At 43.3% G+C, this 19,590-nt stretch overlaps 2 protein-coding genes across 2 annotated transcripts; one reads left to right on the forward strand and one right to left on the reverse strand.

The window, feature by feature from the left end:
* Nucleotides 1-354: 354 nt before the first annotated feature.
* mideasa (mitotic deacetylase associated SANT domain protein a) lies at nt 355-10,389 on the reverse strand. The gene is made up of 13 exons (XM_029496883.1): nt 9,827-10,389; nt 7,685-9,383; nt 6,113-6,328; nt 4,461-4,803; nt 4,287-4,353; nt 4,024-4,166; nt 3,813-3,916; nt 3,544-3,619; nt 3,323-3,411; nt 2,678-2,821; nt 2,368-2,487; nt 1,777-1,925; nt 355-1,234 (listed from the first exon to the last, which is right to left on the reverse strand). The coding sequence occupies exons 2-13, from the start codon at nt 9,131-9,133 to the stop codon at nt 976-978; spliced, it is 3,159 nt and encodes a 1,052-aa protein (XP_029352743.1). The 5' UTR covers nt 9,134-9,383; nt 9,827-10,389; the 3' UTR covers nt 355-975.
* Nucleotides 10,390-11,769: 1,380 nt separating this feature from the next.
* ttbk2b (tau tubulin kinase 2b) lies at nt 11,770-19,324 on the forward strand. Its single transcript, XM_029496505.1, has 15 exons — nt 11,770-11,964; nt 12,349-12,471; nt 12,552-12,699; nt 13,350-13,423; nt 13,509-13,649; nt 13,746-13,850; nt 14,061-14,126; nt 14,225-14,317; nt 14,415-14,540; nt 14,686-14,843; nt 15,099-15,288; nt 15,611-15,825; nt 15,911-16,373; nt 16,872-17,566; nt 18,145-19,324. Exons 2-15 carry the CDS (start codon nt 12,403-12,405, stop codon nt 18,494-18,496), a joined length of 2,895 nt encoding a protein of 964 aa, XP_029352365.1. The 5' UTR covers nt 11,770-11,964; nt 12,349-12,402; the 3' UTR covers nt 18,497-19,324.
* The last annotated feature ends 266 nt before the right edge of the window (nt 19,325-19,590 follow it).

Genomic DNA, 19,590 nt, shown 5'->3' on the forward strand with positions numbered 1-19,590 from the left:
GAAGATGAGTTGGCTCAGCAGCCGTTAATCTGAAAATTACAGGTTTTTATCAAGCCTGTCTTGCAGCCCAAAACAAAGCTGTGTTATATTTCATTGTTGATGAATTGACACCAACCTGTAAGGACTGGGGAAGATTTAAGACTTTGACTTAAGGGATTAACCTAAAGAATGGATCTGGAAATCATCAGTGTGAACCCTTTCTTCAAAATAGGCCGCAACAGAATTGATGTTTAACTACACACAAACTTGCGAGAGGAAACTATCCTGCATGCTGAAGCTCTGCCTCCCCCTGCTGGGTCAATGCCTAACACTCACACACCTCCTCTGGGACTGACAAAATTAAGAAACATTTCGGGCTTTTTTTTTTTTTCCAAAACAATTGCAATTTTAATAAACTTTTCAATTCACAAGTCATATTGCAGCTGACGTGATTAGTTTTTTTTTTTTTTTATATTACCAAAATCAATGAAAGATGCAGTATCATAAATATATGGCAGTCTTATATATACTTTTCTTTACATATTAATTTCAAAAGGTCCCTTAGTTGCAGAAGTAAGTGTACAACCAACCTAAAATTCTGATGAAAATTCAACATCATTTTCCTAAGGAAAACATTTTTTTTTTAAATACAAGTTCTACCTTTATTTAAAAGGACTGTGCCTATAAAGTGATAGATTGCTTTGTTCTTGACGTTTTATTGCTAGAGACATCCTGATTATCTAATGAAGACCACTCAATGAAAAAGTAAAATATTTTGACATATTCAATTAAATAATGGGTATAAAAAGGCGAAAGCAGAAGCATTCATTATAAGTGCATTTACAAAAAATAAACTTCCTCTGAATATTTAAAAGATACAAAGGTGTGGAGTGTGAGCATTTGTCTGTGGACCTTGTGCCCTCTCTGTTCAATCCCTTTACACTGTTTACCCATCAATGCATCTCATTGATTTTTCTCCTTGTTTATTATGTTCTCTCAGTGCCAGTCTTCATCATCATCATCTTCCCCCTCAGATGAGTCTTCATTGCTATCAAGCTCTGCCTGGTCAGTTACTCCATTTCCATTTCCTCCCTGATGACCTGCCACCGCTGCAGCGACTGCAGCTGCCTTCCTGGCCCGAGCCTCGGCTGCTGCCTGCTCCTCTAGCTCTTTCTGCCGCAGCGCGGCCGCCTTCTTCTCCTGCTCAGCGTGACTCTTCATGTGGGCACTTCGACTCTTTACTTTACTAAACACCCTAAAACACAAAAGCAAAATTATGCAACTTAACACACAATAGCAGATGTTTGAAATGAGGCAGCACCACGATGGACTAGTGACATTATCGAGTCTGCAAATTAGGGACACTGCATTTTCACTTAAATTTATGAGCAAGACTCAATTTAGGATAAGTGGAGAATTAAACCTATCCTGGCTTGTTTAAGGTGCGTAATCACAATCATCTTCCACATGTTGTTGATACCACCTACAGTAAACAGTATTCGGCCTTGTCATTTCAGTAAATACTAGGTGCCCGTTTCTGTGCACTGGCTCTAATACCCTTAAAAACCACAACACAGCTATTAGAAGATTTTGAAGCAATTGCAATTCTTCAAAGTAGTCTAGGATATCACATTCAAGAGGCCAAAAGTGTGTTTAGATATGTTACAATTATTTTTTCCACGAAAAAAAAAAAATAATAATAATAATTTTACAGATCACTGGAAAAAAAACAAAAACAAAACAAAACAAAAACCAAGACACCTGATCATATTCCCAGTTACACATCACCACACGAACCTGTTACATTTCTTGCATGGAAATACTGCGTCTGGATCCTGCGGGGGCTTCGTCGGTGCTTTCCCCTTCTTTGGTGCAGACTCTGCTCGAGGCCTGTGAGCTGCTGACGGGTGAAGACTCTCCTCTTTGATCACCAGCACTGTTCCCGCCTGGAGCAGCAACATCAGTGGAAATTAAGTCTCTACCGACCGTCTTGACACACATTCTTATCAACACTTCAGTTAGAATAAACACGGCAAAATCACTGATTACGCTCTACTCTCCTGTCTTTCACTAAACCCGTGTAAAAGATTTTTCAGGAGTGTGTGTGAGGTACTGTTGTCAAATAACTGTCTTGCGGAATATGTAGTAGAGCTGCAGCCTGTTTTTTAGGGCAATTTCAGCTTTTCAGCATGACAATATTTTCTGTTTTTTTAAGTCTTTCACTATTTAATAAAACAAAAAAAATCTAAATCAAAAAGTGAAGACATCACCTTGAGCTCTGGGAAATAAGTTTTTTTTTTTTTTTTTTCCCCCCACCTCTTTCTGACATTTCAGTTGATCCATTCATCGATTAATGTAAGCTGCTGCTCTTTGTAGTAAAACACTTACATAGTCATGAGCCTGTAGTGACTGAGCAACCCTTGCCTGCTGGCTGCTCTCATGCTCATAAACATCCTTCTTGTCATCTGTATCCATTTCTCCGAAAGTCAATTTTGACTGCTGAGAACCCTGTACGATGAATCAGACCAGGAAAATACAACATGCAGGTTATCAGAATGTCAACCCGTAATATTAAAATGATTATTAATCCTCCTTTGACCTGAAATTTATTTTGTATTGATATATACAAATCCACAATTAAATACATATTTATATTATTCAACCACAAATCATTGCAGCCAAATTGAGTCCACTTCACCTTGACATCCACCACAGCCTCTGTGTGCTTCTCCACTGGGGAATCTGGAGGTCCAAAGGTTAAAATCCCGTTGCGCCCGATCTTCACTTGTTTCTTGTAGGTGTAGTAAAACTCCACACACTGAGCCACGGTCTTGGTCTGCACCTTTAAATATCAGCCCAGCAAACATGAAGATTTTTGCTCATATTCATTCACATTGTTACATACAAAGCACTCTGTTACATCTACACATTCTCGCCAAATAGTGAGATAATGGCAGCCATTGTCTGAACTAAATTATACTGTTGATATTTTTGATTTTGACAGAAATGAAGACATTTAAATCCTGTTAGTTCCTGTCTCAAAACAGGATGTGACTTATTAAGTCCAATCTTCTTCTTGCTTTATTTGTTTTTAAGGAAGAGCTGGAGCTTCCTGTTTGCAGTTATGCCGATTTTCTAACTCGTCTCACAGAATGAAAGAAAATTAAGTCAACATTCACCGATGACCGATCAGTTCATGTTTGTTTAAAGTGACTACGCTAATGCCTCACAATGAGCATGCATGATATAGTGACACTACATGGAAAATATCCATTTCGCTTCCACATTGTTTTTTGTTTTTGTTTTATTTGCTTTGATGGCAGATTAAAACAAACAAGCATACCAGTTTCTGCACCATAAAGAAGTCCTTCCTATATGCAGAGATCCCCTTGTTGAAGTAGCGCTTCTCTTCTGCAGTCCAGCTGTCAGAGCCTGTGAATGAATGTAGACCACACCACAATTTAATGCATTCTTTAGAGAGGAAAACATAAATGTCATCAGGAAATTGGACTGGACAGACGAGCCTTATATTCAAAGTATTTGATTTCCCCCATAAATACTTGCCTGAGTAGTGATAACCTGCCAGCTGATGGTCTCTGGGAATAACTGGGTCTTGAAGCATCAAACGCTCCAAGGTTTCCTTAGAATAAGGATCAGAATGAATAAATCGAACCTTAACATGATCAGTGTTGCTCAATTGAAAAAATGAAATATTACAAATAATTTGATGAATACATCTGAAGATTTTCATTAAAATTTGTTGAGATTCGCAGGACTTTCCAAAATATGTCTTTTCAAACTGAATTTCAATAAACGGACCAACTTATACTTACCAGAAAATCACCTTTACATTCATGTAAACAATGCAAAGCCAGCTCCTGGTTGGTTCCTCCACCTCTGAGCACACTGGAACAGGCCACATTCATCAAATCCTCCACTGGGAAATAAAAGTGAGGTGTGTTGTAGAAAGGGAAGTGGGTTTAAACGCACATAAAATAAAATGACAAAATAGCCAGTGGATGATGTTCATTGTGAGACACTTACTGGTCTCTTTGATACCGTGTTTAAAGTTAGCGTCATCCACCGGGACCCAAACCAAATCAGCTTTGTGCTCGTCACACTGAGAGGAAACTTGATCCTGCAAATCTGGTATTTCTGCCTGGTAATGCTGCCCGATATTGATACGCCTGGACAGAAAATAGGAGCGGAGAATGGAGTTATGGATATGTAATTCAAGCTTCTTGTTTTTGGGACGGATATCAATAAGTTCAGGAACTTGTTATCTGTTAGTTTGAGGTGGTACTTACGGTTCAAGGCTAACTGGCGTGCCATCAGAGATAAGAGGCAAGACAGGGGGTGTAACTTCTGAACTTGCTAAAAAAACCAAAATAAAAGTTCTTACACATTACGGAGAAAAAATCATTGGCAGAATTAACCTCTAACCAATGCATAGAAGGATAAAAGCAGCAACCAAGACTTACAAGTGCGCAGCAGGCTGCGTGTCGCAGACTTGGGTGTAGCTGGGGGAGGCAGGATTTGATTGCTTGCAGCTATGTTTGTCATTAAAGTTGAGAAATAGAGTCCAGACCCCTCACGCACAGGTGAGAGGATAGGTGGGGGAGTGTAGGGAGGCAGAGTGAGGGGGTTCTCGGGTAAACGAACTGGGGAGCGCAGGTTGCTCTGGAAGGACGAGATGCTGGAGTAGACGGATGGAGGGATGAACGTGGCTGGTTTGGGAGGTGGAATGATGAGAGGCTCCGGGCGAGGTCGGCGCTTCAATTTGAATTTCCCATCCTCGTCCAGCCCGGGATCATTTTCCCCATCCTGGACAGGTACACAGGAAAGGAGGAGAGGTTGGTAATGTCAAAGCAAGCCAAACATTTCCTTTCAGTGCTGTTCCTTCACATAATGAAACACACCATGGCTTTTATTGTGAAGCAGGAAACACAATACCAGTTCCAACTGAGTTCCTCTCTAAAACATTTTCTTCCCCTGACTGTAACACCCGTACACCAGGAGCTGACCACTGGTATTGTCAAATCAACCAGGACTGAAATCCTAAAGATTATGCATTCACTGAGCTCTTTATTAAGAACTCTTGTACACCCAGCCTAGCTTGTGACAACAGTCAGGGGTGGAGCTGGTGGAGTGATGCTGAATGCTTCCTTGGCCTATCTGAGTATTGTATCTGACCACCTGGACACAGCACCTGATCTCTTAATGGCCACTTCCAAAAGTAAGTAAGCATGTAGTAAGTAATAACATGCTGAGTCACAAGGCTAAAATCATCTGACCCTGATTTCATGAACATGACTATGAGCTCATTGAACTTCAGGAGACTGGCAGCATGAATGTCCCATTGACTGAATGATGCAATGTACTTGAGTCATCATTGACAGAATTGGAGATAAAGTTTTAAACATCTTGTTAAATCCATGTCATGAAGAAGGCCATTTTGAAAGAACAGAGAGGAACTAGTCAATAACTAGCATGGTGTTTCTCCAATAATGCTTTTTGAGTATCAACATATCTACTAAAAGACGGCTCTGTGCTAACATTTTAAGATGCTCTCTGAATAAGGATGACTGTACTTAACAATATTCTAATCCATCACTGGTCTTAATTTCTCATTTAAAAACTGGCTGAGCCAATCACTATCACACTCTCCTCAAATGTTTTCCTAGCCATGACATAACTAGTGTAATGTCCCATTGTTAAATCCAGCTTCAATGTGAAGACAATTAAAAAGCAGCTGTGCATTTCAGATTCTTGTGAAATCGATGACTCACTTCATTTAATCCACACCCGCCATATCACTGGCCCAGTTTTCAGCAGCAGACACTCTACAGTGGATCGTTTCCAGGCTCAAATCTCTAAGGATGGTTTCTGTGAAGCTTCTTGTGGCCATAAGTATTTGACCTTTGAAGTCCCCTGTGTCACTGGGTGGGATTACATTGTCACACACCACAAACCTGCCCTTTAAAGGATCTCAAGGTAGTTGTGTGACATTGTCTCAGTAAACATCTACAAACATGACTTTTGTAAAGTGTTCATTGTCATATATAAAGTCTAGAAAGCTTCTAAGTGCATAACTAAGCCGAGTGTGTAAATGTAATCTCTTCACAGAACTAACCTGACCAAAACTCTCAGTCACAGAGTTTCTGAGCGATCGCCGGCGTGACACAATGACAGGTTTGCGGTCGGACTGTCCTGCTGGCCGCTCACCCTGACCGAGCTGGCCCTGAGTCCATCCACCCTGAGGATCTGTTTGGCTCCTATGCACTGGCACAGACACAGGGATAACCAGGGGCACCATGGTGGCCTGTTTGCCTGGGGGACTGTCTTCTGTCTGAGGCACATAGAGGAAAAGGTGGGAAAATGAGGAGAAATGACAACATCGCAGGGAAACAGGGGAAATAGCAAAGAAAATGGAAAAGTTCTTCAGATATAAAAGAGGAAGATGGGGTGAATATACATGGTCATCTACACATAAAAGCTCATTTTCACTCAAAACATTTTTGTCATCTTCATTGACATTCATATTCTGTATATTCTAATAAAGTTCTTTAGTGTTGCAACTTAAGCTTTTTCCCCTTATGGACTGATCTGCTGCTTTGGCAGTTTTAAATAGGTCACATCATCAAATGCCTTGTTATCCAACGAAATTAATTTTATCAGCATGAAAAGCTGCAAACTGTAACATGTTGATCAAAACTCTTGCTCATTAACTCTGTGTTGATAAACCGATCAACTAATCAACAAATCGCCAGCGCTGAATTGCATAATTAAAAAACAATTAAAACAAATAATAATCGCTCTTTGTTCTAAGCCCCAAATTCAAAGTCAACAACCATATCTAATGGATGTGAAACTCATTTCACAGCCCATAAAAATACTGTTCAGCAAGCACAATACACGACAGGTCTGAATTGTGAATGTGATATTAAACCTGTTTGGTGTGTGTGGTTGTTGGATATAGGTGTGCAGGTTGACAGGTCGGCCCCTCCCAAGCTCTGCTGAATGACTGCAAAGGAGCCTGAGGAATGTGGAGGTGTGTGGACATGCAGCCGCTCCAACTGTATCCAACACACACAGTCTGCACAAAAACCTATAACCAGATCGGAGGGTGGAGTGCAGAACGTTGCAGGAAAACTGACCCAAAAAGTGATCAATTTAGGCTTCTTCTTTTTTTTTTTTTTTGTTTGTTTGTTTAGTGTGCCAAAGAGAAAATAAAAAAAGCCATTTGCAGTGGATGTGCCATTTAGAATGTAAACAATATAAATCCTGATTAGTGAGTTTGAGGGAATCGTCCTACTCACGGCCATAAAATGAACAATCTATAAAATGCAGAAGTTTGGTTTTTTCCCCTCTAGATTGCATGAGTACATTGGTAAATAACAATGTTGCGCCTGAAATGACTGTCCACTCTTAAGAACAGTCTGCTATTGCTGAGACTCAACAGCTGTAGGAGTCAAGTAAACAGACCCAAGAAAAGGGTTTTGTAAACCATAGGGAAGTTCTGCATAGAAACAGGCTTCTTCCTCTTTGTACAGCTGCTTTGCCGACTTTGCCAGATGATAAAATTTGCTCTCAGTTGCACAGATGAGCCATCTCAAACACCATGAGTTTAAGTTGCTCTGGTGTGAAATTAGTAGAATTAAAAAGGAAATGAAAGACAGCAGCAGGTAATGACTGGTTTGTTAACCTTGACAATTTTTTGCCTTTCTGATGCTGTGTGAGCAAGAGTCTCCAAGTTGATTTCCTTTGACGCCCTCCTCCTCCTGTTGCTGATCTGGATGACCCCTCCCGTAGTTACTTGGGTTTCCCCTGCTCTCTGTCCACCTGCCACCCCATTATGGGATGGTGAAGGCTCTTTGGACGCTTGAGACCAGATGTTTGTCGAAGGGGGACCAAGTGGGGACTGTCCCTCCCTGGAAAGGCGCTGTGAACGTCGAGGGGCTGCCGGCTGTCCATCAGTGCTGTCCGCAGGATTTGCAGCAACCTTATCGGCACATGAATCAGGTATGGCTGACACATCACAGGTTTGAGCCTCCGGTTCCTGCTGCAGCTCCATGGATTGGACATTTTCCTTTTGAGATGCAGCATCAGGTGGACAAGGCTCAGGAGACTGATAAGATGCAAAATTTTGGGTCTGTTGCGGTTTTGGCTGCACCTGAAGTTGTGTTGTTTCTTTCTGTTGCACATTCTGTTGTTGCAGTTGCTGCTGCCTTTGCTGAATTTGTTGCTGCCGCTCTTGTAGCTGCTGCTGATGATGATACTGCTGCTGCTGCATCTGCTGCAGTTGTTGCTGTTGCATTTGTTGTTGCTGCATTTGTTGTTGCTGCAAATGTTGCTGCTGCTGCTGTTGCTGCTGCTGCTGCAACTTAAGGTGATGTTGTTGCTGCAACTGCTGTTGATGCATTTGTTGCTGCTGCATCTGGTGTAGCAGTTGCTGCTGCGCTTGAGGCTGCTCACTATAGGCCAAGTTCGGCATTGCCTTGTTTCCCGGAAAAACGGAGTAATAACCAGATGAAAACTGTGGCTTGTTGGGCCTAAAAGTTGCCTGGAAGGGCTGCAGAATGGACCCCTGCAAAGTGTGAGGTGGCACGTGGGTCTGTGCCTGGATCTCCACACCTTTGTGGCCATGTTGATAGGCTTGCAGCTGAGCCTGGTGCATTGCCGCCGCCCCATGCTGCTCCCACTCAAGCCCCCTTCCCTGAGCTTGACTCTGGCCTGCATCTCTATAAACCTGCACGGGTGCTCCTTGTAGTTGATTTTCGCCACCCATCGGCATAGCTACGCCTTCATGGACTCCTTTGTGAAAGACCATCTGGCCCCTGTTCACTCCACCCATGTAGGGGCCAAAGTTCTGCCCCCAGGCCGACACGGGGGCTTCCTGAGACCAGGCGGTGGCCTGTATGGAGTCCTGCTGCATCCACTTTACAGGAGCAGCCTGTTGATAGTGCTGTACACCTTGGGGCCCTTTTTCTGGGTTATAAACTCCAGAGGTGCTAGCAGAGTCACTGTGACTCGACTCTAAAGCTGGAGGCGCTATACCATAATAAACCTCCCCTGAATGCTGCACAGGCTCCTTCATGGCTGCAGCCCGATGCTTTCCACTCTTGTCAGTATTAACTTGAGGGGGAAGACTCATACTAATGTTGTAAGGCCCTATATTGGGAGTCCAGGCCTTCAGTCTTGATTACAGAGTGTGCAAAACTGAGTTAGTGTGTCTTCAGTGCCTGCGGCTGAGAGAATCTTTGTTTAATTGTGTATACAGAGGTATTTGGGAGGAAATATAAATCCCAAAGGAAAAGTGCAGGGCGGGGAACATGCAACCCTCCTTCCAGAATTAAATCTGAGGTTTGTTGTCCATTCTTCTCGTCCTCTTTACGGTGCCGGACCTTGTGAGAGAAAGGAGGGGGTTAGACACTGTATTTTTCTCTGACAAGCACACAAAGTTTTCAGTCGGCTTTGACTCGTCTGCAGCAAAGAGGAAACTGAGGCCTACACAAGCAAACAGCCCCAATCAGCAAAGCAGAAATTAATCTGCTGAAGTGAAGCACGGGCGAGGAAAAAGGCTATTGTTTCCCCCCTCCTCATATTTATTTCCAGGTGGGTGCAGAAGGGGTGTTTGTTATAAGGTGGAGTTTTGAAGCGACAGCCAAAAGCAACAAGACGGTAGCTCACAGTAAAAGCTGCCACTTGGCATAACAAGAAATACAGGAAACGAAGGGACTCGTGCAACCACCCGAGCGATAGCCAGTGATGTTATGTTAGAAATCAGCAATAAGGAAGCGCCCAAAGAGCCGAGACACGGTAGATTGGTGAGCGGTGGTGTAAATACCTGATCAGTGCTGCACGGAGCTCCCCACGGCCCGCTCCGTGGACTTTCTTTGCTTTCGATCAAAGTCGATTGCATGCAGCTCCATGACGGGATTGTGCGCAGCAAATGTCATAACTCTTGACAACTTTCCTCTCCCCCCCCTCCCCCTCCTCCTCCTCCTCCTCCACCCCGAGTTTCACAGCGGACAATATGGCGAACAGGCGGCTTTAAAACCAACAAAAACAAACATCTGCTCCAAAGTCTGCACAGGCCGATTGACGCCGCGGTTATTATGCTGCACGGCGCGTCTGTAAAACCGTGCACTTCCAGGAAAACATGTCCACAACTTTCTCCACCTCCTCCCCCCTCCCTCCTGCGCATCAACGAGCAAAAACCTCACGTAAAACGGCGGGTGTGTGAAATCGCTCCAGCGCGTCGGGCCACGCTGCTGTTTCCGCTGATTTAAACACTCAGCTGCCGGGCTGAGCGCCGCAATTTCTGTCTATCCGCAGCGTATGAAACGCTGCGAAACTGCGCAAACAAGCAGAAAGTTGCGCACCCCGCGAACGCACCGCCTCACCCCAAAACAGCTCAACTCACATCCTGTTGTCCAATCCGATTGTTTGGCCACGCCCATCGCCGTGTCCGTGTGCGTTCGTTTTTGTCGTCACGTGTGCCCCGGAGAGCGGAGTCTAAGTTCAACACGCAGAAACAGTTCGTGGTGGGTTCAGGAACTCAGCAGCGTGAATGTGGATGACGCGATCAAGTTTTACTCAGTGCTTTAATAATTCATTTGCAGTTGTTACATTGACAAACTGTTTCTATGACTTGCTTTAGTCAGCAATATCGGAGCAATTTATTTGAATTCTATTTATTCGTTAATCATCAATGAATAAAAAAAATGAACTACTTTATTTCCATATTCGTATATTATACATTTTCTTTGTACCGCTCTGTGAATCTGCTCTTCTTTCAAATAGCTATTTGACATGTAAATTAGTTATATGAAGACGGTTAGTACACGTACAAGTTTTTACTTTTGGTTATCACATGTCTGTTGCAAATAATCTAGTATATGAACACCACAGCATGTGCACTTTGAGATGGTTGATCAAGAAAAAAAAACTTAACTTGGATGCAAACATCTATCAAAAGATTTGCATGAATGAGAAGATGGTGTTTTCATAATGATAGGGTTTGGGTCCTGCTGGCACTGTCCCTGTTTTCTTTTCACTGCTGAAAGGTGGGGAGTGAATACACTGCAGAAAGAGGATGGTTCATCTCATAGCTCCCCCTGAGCCTGGTTCTGTCTGAGCTCTCTGCCTCTTAAAGGAAGTTTTTCCTTGCCACTGTCGCCAGGTACTTGCTGATGGGTGGATCTGTTGGGTCTCTTTAAATTGTTTTATAAAGAGTTTAGACCAGCTCTGTATGTAAAGTGCCTTGATGTGACTTTGTTATGATTTGGCGCTATAAAAATAAATCTGATTTTGATTTAATAAAGGAACTAAAGCAAAAACACGCCAGGCTATGGTGTGACTGCCAGCGATGATGCGTTTGCGTCCATTCTGTCATTCATAGATTGTTCACTTGTCTGTAGCGCGCTGTGAGAGCATGCAGTGATTTCTATTTGTAAAATATATATGTCAAGGTCAAGGCTGAAGGAGCACTTTAGTTACTGTGTGATATGAGGATTTGGACTGCGGTGCGGTGGTTTGCGGGGGCTGAAGGGGTGCACCAGAACTCCCTGCAACGCATCTGCCTGCTTTACATTTTGATGCAGTGTTGCTGTATTGCTGACACCGTAATCATTCACTTGTGCACAGACAAGACTATCAACTATCGCGTCGGCGCTGCCCCCCTAAAAAACAAACAAACAAAACAAACAAAACAAAAACACCCCCAAATCCCCCCATAACGTCCGTGCCGCGGAGGATGCGGGAGTTTTTTCCCGCTGTGACGTCACCGCCGCCACAGAGCCAGGACACTGGGCATCACTCCGCATCCATTAGCAGGCTAGCTGGCTAACCGAAGCCATGGTCCGTCACCGACACCTCCTTTCTGGAGCAGACAGCCACCTTTAATGATCTGCCAGACCCGGATCATGGGGCCCGCTTGGTTTTCACGCGTTAACCGGAGCCGCACCGACGCGACGGAGCGAGGTGAGCCCGGCGGCTGCCGTTAGTCAACATGCTAGTTAGCTTGTTTTCACGGTCAACCAGCCACGTTAGCTTCACGGCAGCTTTATCGCCTCAAGCCGGCCGGACATTCTCCAGATTTTACCGGTGAGCCGCGCCGGCCAGTGTGATGTTTGACCCAGACTCAGCCAGAACCACACAGTGCTAGCTGTTCTGCTTGCGGGACCACCGGTTAGCTTTAATTAGCGTCCCCTGTGAGGTGTGGCTAACTCAGCTGAAAATGGACTTCTCCACATGTGTCCGCTCAGGCAGTGATAAGTAACGGTTCCCCTTTTTGCATCGGCCGCAGGCGGTGTTTGTGAAACAGAAATCTGAAGTGTGTTTTGAAATCCGGTTCCCTGTTTGCAGTGAGCGGCTTGTGCCACTGATGCCAGGTGCAGGCTGTCTCTGAGAGCACTCAGGATGAGTGGGGCTGGAGAGCACACGGACATCCTGTCAGTGGCAGATGTGGTCAGAGATAGATGGAAAGTGGTGAGTGTCATTTCACTGACAGCCAAATCAAGATCACTACGTCCGCATCTGCTTATGAACTATCTCTATTTTTTCACCAGTCGAGGAAGATTGGTGGCGGAGGGTTTGGGGAGATCTATGAGGTTTTGGATCAGCTGAGCCAGGCCACTGTTGCCTTGAAGGTGGAGTCTGCTCAGCAACCCAAGCAAGTGCTGAAGATGGAGGTAGCTGTGTTGAAGAAGCTCCAGGGTAAGTGATCAAGAAGCAGAAATTTCACAGAGAATTGCCCTGTAATACCTTTTGCAAAGACCAGCCCCATTTGGACAGTGTAGCAAGCAGGCGATGGACTAGATATAGCAGTTTACCTGCAGTTCATACAAAGTACTGACTTCTGTTGCCGGCCCGAAAAAGTCACAGGAGAGTATTAAGTCTTAAACTTGATTTACAAAAGTATTGAATATTTTGTGAAACTTGAATCTTGTGACAGAGGCTCTTCAGCCCCTCTGTTCTATGGAGAATCAGAACGTCACTTACTGCTACAGAAAGTCCGTCCAATTATAATCAGTATCATTTTGAACTGCTTAATCCATGCATCATTTCCTGCCATTTATCTTAGTCTAGGTCTCATAAAGTTATTAGTTAATTTAGGAAGTGCAGAGTGGGAAGCAGAGAAAGGTATGTGCCATAAATGTACATAGATAAATGATCTTATGTGTATGGCATTAACTACTGTATAACAGCTCAATAGCTGCTCTTTTTTTCATAAGGGTAATTCATGTCTTATTAATATTGATACATATCCTCTGCTCTTTAAGTATTCCAGCAGGTGTTTTAATAATTCACATTATCATGTAATGCATATAATAAATTCATGCATATACTATATATATCATTGGCAGGCAAAGATCACGTGTGTCGCTTTGTCGGCTGTGGCAGGAATGATCGCTTCAACTATGTGGTGATGGAACTCCAGGTAGGATTTTTAACAGTGAATGCTGGTTAAGCATTTAATTTGCTTCTCACACCAAGTCATACTGACACTGATTTTCTGGCTAAAGGGGAGGAATCTGGCAGATTTGCGCAGAACCATGAATCGTGGCACCTTTTCTGTCTCTACAACCTTAAGACTTGGCAAGCAGATTTTAGAGGCCATTGAAAGCATCCATTCTGTAGGTTTTCTGCACCGTGATATTAAACCAGTAAGTTCACCTAAAACCCTTGATGGTTTGTAAATGAGTTGTGCGTCAGTTGTCAGTTTTCTCTTCAATATTTTTTTTGTGTTCCTCTCCACCCAGTCTAACTTTGCTATGGGAAGACTGGCCAGTACCTGCAGATGCTGCTATATGCTTGATTTCGGTTTGGCCCGTCAGTTTACCAACTCCGGCCAGGAAGTCCGTCCTGTGAGTGCTCCGTGGCAGCTGCCTAAATACATTGTTTTAACTTCTTCAATCAAACATGCAAGCATTGTCTATTGACTGTCGAAGGATTTGTCTACTTTTAAAGAATATTTCTACATATACAGTCAGATATTACATGTAAATGCTTTGTAAAGGCAAAGAGAATATTATTTGTGTCACAGTCACTCTTTTTCACTTACCTACGTCTTTCAGCCTCGACCTGTTGCAGGCTTTAGAGGGACAGTGCGATATGCTTCCATCAATGCTCATAAGAATAAAGTGAGTTAAGGCCATAGATACATTCTTACAGCAGTCTTGCATTTCATTCACTATCAATTTACTTGTTTTCTCACCCTTGTATGTATCTGAATCTGCAGGAAATGGGTCGTCATGATGATCTGTGGTCCCTCTTCTATATGCTGGTGGAATTCATGGTTGGTCAACTTCCCTGGAGGAAAATTAAAGACAAGGTATGTGCCTCCGTGATACTAGGTACACAGTAGATTTTTATTTTACTTTGTGTGTGTGTGCTCATTTTATGTCTTATTTTTTCCTCTCTGCTCTCAGGAACAAGTAGGAAATCTTAAAGAGACATATGACCATCGCCTCATGTTGAAGCACCTTCCCTCTGAGTTCAGTGCTTTCCTTGATCATGTCTTGACCTTGGACTACTTCACTAAGCCTGACTATCAGGTTAACAATCTCGTTTGGAATATTTTGCACACACTGTTTGTTTCCCTCCAGATGTCAAATCTGCCTTTATTATTATTAAGATTATTATTTTTTTATTCTTATTATTATTTTATTATTTATTTATTATTCCTTTTTCCTGCAACAGCTCTTAATGTCAGTGTTTGACAACGCTATGAAGAGTCACAACGTGCTGGAGAATGACCCTTATGACTGGGAGAAATGTGATTCAGGGGATATGCTGACCATCACTGCCGCAACAACCACTGCTCAGCAGCTCACTCGTCTTACACCAGCATACTTGGGGTGCTTATAGCTAAAGAAGGCTTTATCATTATCAACACATATTTAGTTTTGAAATTACTTATAGCTTAATGTTACAGTTTTACATGTGCTATTGAAACTTCCTTCACATTATTGTTGGATATGTATTCGCATATATAGCTATAGCTTTTTTTTACCACCAGAAATCTGTACACTCATGGATCCCTGAAAAAAAATCACTGCTTTAAATTGTGTTGTGGAAATGAGCTGCAGGGTGACCTTCCCTCTCCTCCACAGCATGGCCAATGCCTCAGTGCTGCCAGGCGAGCTGCAGCGGGAGAACACTGAGGATGTCCTGCAAGGGGAGCGCCTCAGTGATGCTGACAACTGCCCCCCCATACCCACACCGACCACCCCTGGTGGAGATGTATGGGAAGAGATGGACCGCAACCGAAACCATAAACATCCTCCACAGATGATCAGAAAGGTCAGGACAATGTATTTAACTGTATATTATTCTCACCTCCTGCTCCTGTTCTTTCTATACAGCTGCTGTTCCTGCACAAAATTGCCACCAAGCCATTAATGAGTCACAATGGATGTCTTACATAAATCAAATTTTAATGCTATTTTTACTTTACCCAGAGATATGGTAATGGCTGAAATTCCACTAACCCTTGGCCTGGCACATAACCCTAATGGCAGCTCATCTGTTGTCGAGTTGGACTGCTTATCTCCCTTTTTAAAGAAATAAATTCGGGGATAGATATGCAATATCTTCGTGCTTCACCTCCATGCTTTTTTCTCAGGTGGTCAGTGAAGATGAACACAGTCAGAACCAGGGGAACCAGAGTCCCAACACTGGCTCAATACAGAGTTCGCCCAGACGGGTTCGGTCTGAAACCATGTTCCTGGACCGGGCTGCGCCGCTGCTCCGGAGGATGAGACACAGCCAGAGCTTGGCATTTGAAAAGAGGCTTGCACCTGAACCCAAGCCAACCATTGAACGCTTCCTTGAAGCCTAGTTAGTATACCATACACAACAAATTAATAAGGCTAAACTGTCTTTTTACAACTCTTGTCTTAATTATTACGATCTCTTGTTTCAGCCTAGGAAAACAACGTCCAGTCCTCTCTCAGGTGGGGGAGAAATCCATTCCTGAAAGTGGGCAGCAGACTGCTCCCTGTAATGAGGACCACTCTGGAACAGCTACGCCCGACCCTGAAGAGGGCGCAGCAAGCAGTGGATTTGTAGCTGTCAACCTCAGTCCTGTGCCTCAAGAGGGAGACTCTCAGGAGTGGGTGATGCTGGAACTTGAACAAGGGAGTGGCTCTGCAGGAAGCAGACCTCCAGCAGAAGCTGCGCGCCAAGACAAGTCAAGCTCCCACACACCCGCAGAGAGTGAAAACCGCCCCTCTGAGCCGCAGGATGGCCAGTCCACTGCAGTGCCGAGCAGCCCTGTCCTCACTCAGATGGCCATGCCTGGCACATGGTTACTGGGCCACAGGAGGCTACCAGGCATGCTGGGACAAATGCCCTCAGTCATCATGGGAAGGTCTCAGATGGACCAGGTGGGCATAACTAAGTATTTTGTTATATATTCACAGAGAGCAGCACTGTGAAAAGAGGTATACTTAAAAAAAAATCTCAAGGGAAGGTCTACGTACATACTTGTTTTGGAGCTTTTTACCATATTGAAGGGTGCTGTTCAGATTTTGAGTTTTTTTTAATCATCAATAATGCCACACGATTGTGCCAATTTCATTTTAGTCTTGGGGTGAGGAGCTTTTAAGAACGAAAAACAATCAAATACAAAGTGTAAGGTTACACATTTACTATTATTATATTTACTATAGTATGGATGTCAGTCATAAAGTGTCTTTGAAATAAAAAAATGTGCATTTATATGAGAAGGTCACTTCACTATACACAGTACTGTGTTGTATGTTGTACATGTTAACAATTTTCATAATTCCACACGGTTTACACACAAACTTTTTTATTCTTTTCCTGTTAGTTTTGTTATTTATACCTCTTCAACAACCTAACAATCACCAAACTCTTTCCAGTCCTCCAGTTGTGCACCACAGTCACCTGTGCAAGAGAAAAGCGATGCAATACCACTGGAAGCCCCATCAAGTAATTCTCAAGGGCTCCTGGCTGAAATCATTAAGGATGAAGGGAGGTTTGAAATAGCTCCATTGCCATGTCCAGCCAAAGGTCCCGCTGCTCATTTGACCAACGATAGAGACCCAGAGAGTGATTCCGGTCTGCCTGATCGGTCCTCAGAGCCGAATCAGCAGCCTCAAGCTGACACTGCAGGAGGTGCTATGGAGATCACTGTCTCCTCCTCTCCACCTCCAGTTTTGCTCAGGCGAAGAGATTCTCCCTCATCACCAAGATTGAGCCGAATCCCAGTGCGAGACCCCAGCACTCCCCTGGACTCTCCAAGCAAGGACATCAACCTTGAGAGGCGCCATCGCTGGAGCAGTCCTGTCCCTGGCTCTCCCACCCATTCGCCCTCACCGTCTCTGTCCTGTGACAATCTGCCCAGTGCTCTGCCAAGAGACAAGCTGCCCTCAGAGCGAGGCTCCAGATCCGACTGTGCAGGAGAAGACCCACTCTCACTGTCATCCTCATCCGGCAGTAAAAGTAAAATCCCACGACCTGTGAGTGCCACCTTTGTAGCTGAGCAGCTGACGAGCAAGTTTCTGCCTCGGCCACCTCCTGGGAAACCACCCATCCGCCCATGTGTAGACAACAGGTAAGAGCTGTACGCAATGAATTTATGAAAAAAAGAATTTGAGCAAGCAATTTGTCCATTTTTTTATTAAAGGTGTATAAGTAATATTTTATTTTTAGGTCAGAACAGCACTTACTTCTAGTAACAAGTGTGTGCTTGAAGTTTGAGGTCTGCAGATTTTGGCCCCTAACTGGTTGCTGTGGCCGCTCCTGTTTGTTATAATTTTTTCAGTAAAGAAACAAATACCAAATGATAAAGTGGAAAAACCAAGCTTTGTCCTGTGTTGTTATTCATTTTGTAACTCAGTGGATGAGCACAGCGAATCCAGACCTCTTTAGCAATATCACATTTCCTGTGATTGCTTCATAATAATAGCTGTCTGAATGCTTTTAATGTAAACTAACCACAGAAGGAGTCATTTAATTTACATTAACATGAACTTTATACTGATAAGACTGAAGAGGAGTGAATATTAAAGAGCGAGGCTGTTATTATTAGATTAGATGAGAAGAGCTGCTTGTGGAAGAATGATTTTAATAGCAGGATAGAAAATAATTTTACAGCAATATGTCACGTTGCACGGCTGTTGTTTTCTCCAGACGGCGGAGGTTAAGAGTCCGCGCCAGCAGCACTAGTGATGCAGACTTCCTGGCCAGTCTGACCCAATTGATGCAGGACCGCAGTGGGATGCTCTTCAACCCTCCTCCTCGCCCTCGCAGCTCCTCCTCCACTCTGCAGCGCTCCCTAAGCTCCTCCCCCTCCCGTCAAGAACTCCGTGATGGCGTGGCACTACAGGGACGTAGCCGCTCTCCTTCTAGCTTCTCCGGGTCGCCTCCTCCTCGGCACACTCATCTTCAAGATGGCTCTGCAGGGCAGGGTCAGTGGGGCTACAGCTCAAGGGGAAGGGGCCTGACCTATGAGAGCAAAGGCTCTGGGAAAATGAATCGATGACTGTATTTGACAGAAAAGACTGATCTGGATTGTGCAACTGTAGCAAGAGGCTGTGTCCTTTCCGGTCCCTGATAGCATGTGTAAAATGGTATTTACTCAAGGGAATGTATTGTATCTAATGTAAAATGTATGATAAATTGTATTTATTTATTTATTCATTTGTTGGATGTCTCTAAAAATACTTGACAATGTTGCTTGATACCTGCAATTGAAAGAAAAAGGTAGGTAAAGCTTGAGATTGCCAACTCTTACCTCTCATTTCACTCCTCTCTGAATACTCCATATAGGCCTACTAGTAGACCAAAAACATAATGTTTAATACTTGAGGGATGTAAAATTGACGCTAACTGTAGATATGTACCATCAGAAAAACACAAATAGAAACCATGTACTGACATAAATAACACTCGTAGTAAATAAGACCACAGACAGTGTACCAACATCAGCATTCATGTACAGAAACAGGGCATGCAGTCCCATCTTGACCTCACTCCTGTAAAACTGAGATGAGTTATAGTTGCCTGAGTGAAATGATCATTTTTGGCGTATCACAGTGTTGTAGTTTGCTTTTACTTTGCAAGAAAATATTTGTCATGCAGAAAACATCAGCATATTAGAATGTAAATGTGAGTGCACTCATACCTAAGTATTGTAAAAGTGCATGAGTATTATTGCAGTTTTTTTTTTTCATTCATTTGTACAATCAGTTCAAACATCTGTATTTTTATTGAGCTGCTTCTGATCAAATACAACATAATGTAGACAAGCAATGATGCAATGTTTTTATTTCTCATTGATGTGATTATAAACCAAAAAAATTACCTTTTAATAATATCTGATTGTTCTATTTTTTTATTCTATCACAATTAAGAAATGTACTGATATAAAGGCATTAATGTAAAACAGCCCTGCTTTCACTTTTAGTTTTCACTATGAAAAATGGGTCAGTAATTCACATTTATTTAGACAGCACCAAATCATAACAGTTACATCAAGGCACTTTACATACAGAGCAGGTCCAGCCAAAATTTTTTTGAGAATTGTTAAAAAAAAAAAACCCAACAACAACAAATCCCTCCATGAACAAGCACTTT

This window comes from Echeneis naucrates, chromosome 24, assembly GCF_900963305.1.
Source record: "Echeneis naucrates chromosome 24, fEcheNa1.1, whole genome shotgun sequence".
In the NCBI taxonomy this organism is placed as follows: domain Eukaryota; kingdom Metazoa; phylum Chordata; class Actinopteri; order Carangiformes; family Echeneidae; genus Echeneis; species Echeneis naucrates.

What these genes read in the sequence shown, in the direction of transcription:
- mideasa (XM_029496883.1), bottom strand. Translation starts at nt 9,133, where the DNA reads ATGAGTCTTCCCCCTCAAGTTAATACTGACAAGAGTGGAAAGCATCGG. An exon ending in AGGCTGTGGTGGATGTCAAG is followed by an intron (nt 2,488 to 2,677) that starts GTGAAGTGGACT and finishes TTCATCGTACAG; the next exon opens with GGTTCTCAGCAGTCAAAATT. An exon ending in CCATGCAAGAAATGTAACAG is followed by an intron (nt 1,235 to 1,776) that starts GTTCGTGTGGTG and finishes TTTGTGTTTTAG; the next exon opens with GGTGTTTAGTAAAGTAAAGA.
- ttbk2b (XM_029496505.1), top strand. Translation starts at nt 12,403, where the DNA reads ATGAGTGGGGCTGGAGAGCACACGGACATCCTGTCAGTGGCAGATGTG. An exon ending in ATGTGGTGATGGAACTCCAG is followed by an intron (nt 13,424 to 13,508) that starts GTAGGATTTTTA and finishes TTCTGGCTAAAG; the next exon opens with GGGAGGAATCTGGCAGATTT. An exon ending in CCGGCCAGGAAGTCCGTCCT is followed by an intron (nt 13,851 to 14,060) that starts GTGAGTGCTCCG and finishes TACGTCTTTCAG; the next exon opens with CCTCGACCTGTTGCAGGCTT.